General features: G+C 41.2%; 1 protein-coding gene across 2 annotated transcripts in view; it reads right to left on the bottom strand.

Moving 5' to 3' along the window:
* Positions 1–1,174: 1,174 nt before the first annotated feature.
* Positions 1,175–7,956, bottom strand: part of emc2 (ER membrane protein complex subunit 2) — a 35,522-nt gene continuing 28,740 nt past the window's right edge. For both annotated transcript variants that reach the window (XM_016458337.1, XM_016458338.1), the window contains one exon: positions 1,175–1,978. In XM_016458337.1, coding sequence (XP_016313823.1) covers positions 1,892–1,978 — 87 coding nt within the window. In that variant the 3' untranslated portion in view covers positions 1,175–1,891. The remainder of the gene's footprint in view (positions 1,979–7,956) is intronic.

The following is a 7,956-nucleotide window of genomic DNA, read 5'->3' as shown; positions in this document are numbered from 1 at the left end:
CCTCCTGACTACAGATGGCACTATTGCGTTAAGTTAAAGGGCGGTTTTGTGGGTCTTGCACATCACTCACACATCAAAGTGATTGACATGTTCTTTTACAAACCACTTACAAGCCTTTAATGACCTTTACAAGAGAGGGCATTGGCTTTTTCCATTCCTAGTTGCCTAGGAGACAAGGATCCACATGTAAATGATATTCTCTCTCAAATGAACCATCCTTGATGGTTCCTCAAAAAACTACACTTCAATGCAGCGGTTCCTGTAAAAATAACCGCTCTGTCAGTCTCCCTCCACGGTCCCCAGGCTTTCGTCGGTTCTGCGAGCTTGGAATGCGAAATCAAACGCAGACACATCCACTGACCAAAGTATTAAAACTGATGAGTAAATGACTTTCACCGCTCCCACTTCAGGCTTTCAAGCCCCTTAACAAGTCAGTCGGTCCATGAGGGGGAAAAAAGAGAGGCAATAAAGTCAACGCTCAACTTTTCCACCGGACTGCATGTGAAATTATGAGACAATTGCCACGACTTAATAAACAAAAGAGATGGAAGTAGCAGCTGACCCGGCACGGGTGAGTGAGAAAATAACGCTCATTTAGTCCCGAAAGTGATGTGACCATTACAAATGAACACAGTAGGAAACCAGACCTCCTTTTCACAGCCTCTCTCAATCTTTCCCTTTCTGACACTTGAGAAAACCCCAAATGTATGCATTCAAAGTGCTTTTGTTTTAATTACCGGCCAAGCTTTCCTGATGGTCTTGCTGTAATTGAGGGGCACGAGTCCCAGTCGGATCTTCGGGAGCGAGAGACTGCCTGCTGCTCAGCCTTCATTTAATGGGAATTTCTGTTGCTCTCAAGTATTTCAGCAGATCCCAGCAGCTGCCCAATGGGGTAGCGTGAAGCTGGGGCTCTATCGCTTCTTGAAGTCTTCTGAGGGCACATTATATGACCATAGTAATGGCGATTATTATCCTCTTTATTGCTATTATCATTCAGTGGTCCAAGGGTGGTCCGAACAGGTTTCTAACCACTCATTAGCTTATAGCGGCTCGGAGAAGAGCTGATCTTTGAAAACGACAAGTTAAAGCATTCCTAGAAAACATAGCAAGAGAGAAAAAAAATTATGCTTTGAAATCTATGCATGGAAAAGACAACTCATCAATGAAGACCCACCTAAGTATTGTTATAGTTAGTCAAAATATGCAGTCCTTTATTTTGCTGAAAAAGCAAGAGATTCTTAGATGATCCTCCAGTTGTGAGATTTAAAACGACTAGTCAAAACATTCCAAGAAAACAGGGCAAGACAGAAGAAATGCTCCTTGAATATCAATGCATGAAACAGATAACCAATCAATGGAGAGACCCACCAAAACATTGGTATGGTTAGTCAAAAATGCAGTCCTTTATTTTGCTAAGAAACTGATTCTTAGCTGATCTTCCAGCTGGTTCATTTATTTTGCTAAGAAACAGATCAGTCATGACATCAGTTACTTGCACATACACTAAGTACATTTCCATCTTCTCAGTTTTCTCTTTTTTATAAACTACAAGAACTGACCAAACTAAAAACATTACGTAGATTTTTCTTTTCACGCTCACTTCCATCGCAGACCCATTTGATTCCACCAATCGACCCAATGATAAGCTCTTAATAATAAATAAAGGAGCGCTGAAGGTTGAATCAAGAAACTTGTGGAATGGTTCGGGGTGTCTGAAGCCTTCCCGGAGACCTCAAAACAATACAAAGATGGATGAACTGATACAGAGGTGGTTGGGTTGGGTGGTCTGGTCTGTGGGTGGTGGTGGTGGTGGTGTACTCTAGTGAGCAGGGAAAGCTGCCATGGTGTTGTGGTGACAGAGGTTGTGGGAAGGGGGGGACAGAGCTGAGGTTTAAGACATGGTGATCTGCATGGACTCCAACATTTCCTCCACCGCCTTCACCGAGCATTTGTTCTCCTTCTTCCCACGGCCCGCCATCTAGGAGAAACAGAAAGAGAGAGAGAGGGGTTGATGAAAGGACATCATTCCATTTACAATGTTTTTGGACGTATTACATTTTAACACAAACACTGTGGCGCGTCAGACTCCATGACATACTAATGCTAAAAGACAAGAATTTGTGTACGATTCCCATATCTCCTTGCAGGAGCTGCATTCATAAAGCACTTCAGACTTGTTCTAAGAGGGAGAAGAGTACGTAATGACCATCGTTACAAATCTTTGCAATTTAAGGCACTATCCCAGGGTGCCTAAATTAGACAATGCAACCAAAATAGTACATGGGATTAGCCGGTTCTGTAATCAGCAGGAAATCATCATCACATGCTTTCAGATGGAGCAGAATTTACTACACATAGCCGTAGTTCACTGACAAGTTACGCAAAAAAAATTGCAGACGATTTTATTGCGCGATTCTGAAATAGAAGAAATCGTTCGCGATAATGACAGCTGTTTGCATAGCTTCTATGCAACTACGGCTCTGTGAAGTAAATGCTGCTCCATCTGAAAGCATGTGAAAATACCACATTTAATAACATATTTTTACTCCATATATTTTTGATGTGGCTTCTTACACATAATAAGGCACGCAACATATTTCATAGTATTTAAGCAGTGATAAAGGCATTGCATTATAAATATACTTTATTTTAATGAAACTTATAATAATAAGAACTCAGATAAACCGTATATTGCCGTAGTCGTGTGTTTATTAGTCACGTTGAATCAATGAAAGCAGTTGAATCTTCTGTTTATTCAGCTGCAGCGATTTTCTGGGTTTCTTCTGCGAGGCGTATTTTGAGTTTCAGCGTGAGAGCGCCCTCTGGCCTTTGGATGGAGATTTACTGCTGATCACAGAACCGTGCTTCACTGAAAGATACGCATGACAATCGCAGCTTCTGTCGAATCACGATCTCGATTCCATTTCGATTTATCGTGCAGCCCTACATGGGATATTTTAAAATGTTATTTCTTGGAGACTCCCCAGTACACCCTTGAAGCAACCAAGGTTTGTATTAATGTGCTATTAATTAAATAATTAATTAATTAATTATTATCTCTATATAAACTTTGCATTCAGTGCATTTTAACATGCTCTGTCTGTTTCTTCCAGGAAAACCGAGCAAAAATGGATGACTTGCATTGCTCTGCGCCTAGAAAGTACTCTAGCAAATCATGGTTCATGGCTATAACTAAAGCCTATTATAAGTATTTTGTAGAAGTATTTTAATTTAATTGAGACATTATCCTGCAACTTCATTTTTAATTTTAGTTCCATTGAAAACTGGCTCAAAAATAGTTTGAATGGTGATGACGCTTTTGCCTGCACTAGTAGAGTAATTGAGATGCCGCCGCAGATCTCTCTTCGTCTGTCCTTGTTCGCCCTATGAGAGTAAAAGGATTGGAGGGATACTACGGCCTAATGAGTCACCAACTTAAAAGCTCACTCACAAAGACCCATTAGCCGACAGCCCCATGGCCAAGCATACTTACTTACACGCTCTTGCCACATCCGCCTGTGACTCATCTGCTAAGAGTCCCTCTGCCTCGCTCAAACTGGACAAATTGAGCATATCGGCCAAAGCTCACTCCTACATCCTCCCCTCCAGCAATTGACATAATAAACCAATCCACTATCCATTAAAGGCTGTGCTCTCCGTTTCTCCTCATTAGTCACGTCTGACGTCTGCAACGTATCCCAATCACCACAGCAACTCCAGCTGAAGCAGCAGTTGTGTAAGGTGTTTTGGAGGAAATTAAGAGGGCAAGGCTGGTTAGCATAACCCCTGCTGGTAGATGCTGTAACTACACCAAAAATGCCCCATGCAAAGATGTCAGATTTCAAATTGACTCTTTGCAAAGACCCGCTACCCTTCGTTACTGTTGCTATGTCCGACAAGCCATGGCTAGGGCTCTCACGTCACACATCATGTTTTCAACCAGTGAAAAATACATCGTGGAGCAAAGAGAAACCTAACAAAGTGCTGACAGACAAGTCTCAGCTTTAAAATTGTGTCATTTTTTAAGAAATCCAAAGAATAAATAGTTTTGTGGCTCTCTAATGTGTCGTGACAGATCGCTGTAGTGCCTCATTTCAAGCAGCACGTAAAGCGATCATCTCTTCCTCTTTACTAGTTATAACACAAAATAAACATGAATAAACATCAGAAGTATCTGTTTCAACCGTGGAAAGATGTCAATGCACACCATTTTTCAAGTTCAATTCCACCAACGTTAATCTACTCTCCTGTCTGGTTTGTTTGTCGGATAAAAATGGCAGATATGATTCGGCGTTATGATTGGTCAAATCACCTGTAAATCAAACTCCATACGAAGGATCAATTGTGCCAGCCTAACAAATGCCATTCAGATGAATGGGAAAGCTAATAGACAGCTTTCTCCAGGTATTCTAGACCTTCTGCATCTGCATCGTAATGGGCTGTGGGTGTGCTTGTAGAAGGAAGGAGCCAGCCATCCCAGTGAACTCATTGGGTAAACAGACAAAAAGCACACAAAGCATGGCCGAGAAAGCATGGCAGTGCCGTTTCTGAGCTTGGCAGTGCATATCTATGTCTTTGCAAGTAATTCATGGGTCCCACTGGACATGTACACATACAGAGAGACAAATGTTATTTTCTTACTGGGAAACATTGCTAGAGTAATAGAGTTCATATGTGGTCTGTGCCAGGCTGCCATTCCCAGCATTCTCACAAAATCCCCACATTGTTGTGCAAGTGAGCTGTGTGGTTTATTGTGAATGATGGATTCCATCACGTTTTAGATGAGTGCAAAAGTCAAGGGCATCTACAAATGGCACAGAGGACTACTCGAAGTTCAGCAGTCCAAGCATATCATGCATTTCAAAACATGCTGACTCAATGCCAATGTTTTCATGTTTGCATTGATTGTTGCAAACAAGCGACAGGGTAATTGCAATTACTCACTCATGAAATTAAGCAATGTGCGTGTACCTTTTGTTTCTGAGTGTTCTATGATGGTCCGACCCTGTTGTATCACTCAATCTGCTTTGAGTGAGGGCTATGGCATTACGCATCAGAAGCCCACTGTTGCACCCTAATCCATCAGCGAAGTGAGTCATCCGTCTGTATGACTATTATGAAACGTGGACTGACTCAGGCCTTGACAGCTGCTGTGGCTGAGTGATATCAGCAGTGAATTATTAGCTCTATATTGAGAGAGAAGGATGAAGTTAATGTATTTATGCTCAAAGTAAAAGCACTAAGAGGAAAAAGAAGTGAGTCGAGTAGAGAATGTGCCATCAAATTCAATTCGAACAATTGTTCGAGGACATCAACCGTGGCCAGAAAGTGACTTGAATGGTATGCAAACCAACAGAGGTTGGGAGGCACTGTTAACCTCCAGAAGACCTCATCAAATCAAAGCTACTATGCTAAAGGGTGACTCAACATCTCTTTGAAATAATTCAGAAGTTCTTCAAAGCAAGGAATACAACAGGTTATGTTGGCCTCTCAATACAACCAAGGTGCTTTCAGGTACAGTGAACAAGGTTTAGGATAAATGGCTTATTCTGAACAGCCTTAGGTTAATTCCTTCTTGCATATTCAAAGCCTTTTCGCCATATCTGTGTCACTAGAGGACACACATGATTCTAGCACAGTATTTCAAGCTTTCCGCCTTCTCTCATAAGCAACATCAAAGCCTCTGACTCATCTTGTGTCAAAAAAATCTATGTATCATATGCAATGCCTCCAAAGCACCAACACTGTCAGCAGATATCGGTTGTTTTGACAAAACACTGTAACACCTCGTCTTAAAGATGTTATGCAGTGTTTACCAAAAACGAAAAAAACTCACCTTAAAGGGATAGTTCACCCAAAAATGAAAATTCTGTCATCAATTACTCACCCTCATGTCATTCCAAACCCGAAAGACCTTCGTTCATCTTCGGAACACAAGTTAAGATATTTTTGATGATTTCCGAGACCTCTCTGACCCTCCCATAGACAGCAAGGATACTACCCATGATCAAGGTCCAGAAACGTAGCAAGGACAACTTTAAAATAATCCATGTGACATCAGTGGTTCAACTGTAATTTTACGAAGCTACGAGAATACTTTTTGTGTGCAAAGAAAACAAAAATAACAACTTTATTCAATAATTCGTCTCCTCCGCGAGTCCGTGTCACCCTGGCGCCATTTTGGTGAGTATCCATTGAACTTAAACAGAGCTCTCTGAATTCATCAAAATATCTTAATTTGTGTTCCGAAGATGAACGAAGGTCTTACGGGTTTGGAACGACATGAGGGTGAGTAATTTAATAATTTAGGGACATAATTTTTATTTTTGGGTGAAAAAATAGGAACCAAGCACCGTCACAAAGTCTTGACGTACAAAGCTGCTGATACTATGTTTAGGACAGTGTTAGAATGACTGCCATCCATAAGCAGTGACGTTCCTGTGAGTAAAATCTCTCCTGAGGCATACAGATCAGTAAATGCGGGAATCTAGAAAGATACAGAAGATGATTGTGTGAAGCACAATGACAGAAGGAACGAAAGGAACATTAAATATCCGTTATTGGGTGGTCTGGAAATTCCAACAGAAACCCAGCCAAGTTTTAAACCACCCTGAGGCTAGGAGACCACAAGGTCGATATGTTACTTTTGAAAGTGGAAAACAGTCCTTGAATGTTTACTTCTATAAAATAAATTTTAAAAAGTAACAATGCATATTTTATAGGCCCAAAAATTCATATTTTATAGAAGTAATTTGGATCCAAAGTTGTTTTGGACCTCATTGTCTTTCATTGTATGAACAAAAACAGTTGAAACATTCTTTAAAATATCTTTTTGTGTATGTTTGTCTGTTACAGGTTTGGAACAACATGATGGTGAGTAAGTGATGCCATTTTTCATTTTTGGATGAACCTTTAACGGCAAGATCTAGTTCATTCTGATCAGACTCTCGACTTGTGGTGAACCTCTGAAGAACCACTCTTTGGAACTGAGATGCCCACCAACATGTCAAAGTAAAGGGGGCTCCATCAACAGTGTGTGACAAGAGTCCTCCAACCGCACAGGAAACACTCCAAGGGTACACTCTTGTGTCTGTGTGTGGCCCCCAACGGCCCTACTTGCTGACTAAGGGCCTCTTTATTACACTTTTAACTGTCAATCCTTAAAAAAGCAACGTATATCATAACCCTGATGGCAGTTAAGATTTCTTATAAATGTATAATATTTACGTTCCGTGTACCATGGCAACAGTATAAACCGCTTTAGTGATACCATGCGCGCTGCACTTCACTTTTTCCTCTCTTCTGCTATCATTATTGCCTCCCTTTGCAGCCATGGTGTGCGCGCATATTTTCCCCTTGCTAACTCCCGAAGCCTGTGTTTGGCACCAGCTGTTATGCTTCATAGGGATAGTGGCGCTTTAACATGCAGACATAGAAAACAGCTGTGTAACACAATGCCAGGCCCCTGGGCTTAAGTCAACACATTAGCTGCGCTCTGCCCAGGCACGTGTGTTCAGCACAGACCCAGCGTGAAGGCATGGCATACGCTCACTGTCTGGGGATGTACTCCACTGTCTGTATATCAGACTGCGCCTGCAAGACAGAAAAGAAAGAACCCAGGCAGCCAAACGGCACTGCCAGTAACTAGGGCTGGGCAGTATGAGTAGGTAAAGACGGTATATCTATGGCATGATTTAAAGGATTCAACATCAAACAAAATACTGTAATTAGCATTTTGACATACCATGCCTATTTTAAATTTTTTATTTTGCGGAAGCCGTGATAAAATGATTTTTTTTCAAGATTCTGCGGTTAATAGAATGTTCGAAGAAACAGCATTTATTTGAAACAGAAATCTTTTGTAACATGATAAATGTCACGACTGATGAATTTAACACGTCCTTGCTGAATAAAAGTATTACTTTCATAAAAAAAACCCCCCTCCAATGTCCAAAC

This window comes from Sinocyclocheilus anshuiensis, unplaced genomic scaffold, assembly GCF_001515605.1.
Source record: "Sinocyclocheilus anshuiensis isolate Anshui unplaced genomic scaffold, SAMN03320099.WGS_v1.1 scaffold267, whole genome shotgun sequence".
Lineage (NCBI taxonomy): Eukaryota > Metazoa > Chordata > Actinopteri > Cypriniformes > Cyprinidae > Sinocyclocheilus > Sinocyclocheilus anshuiensis.
The sequence above is the reverse complement of the archived record's forward strand: the minus strand, read 5'-3'. Positions and strand labels throughout refer to the sequence as shown.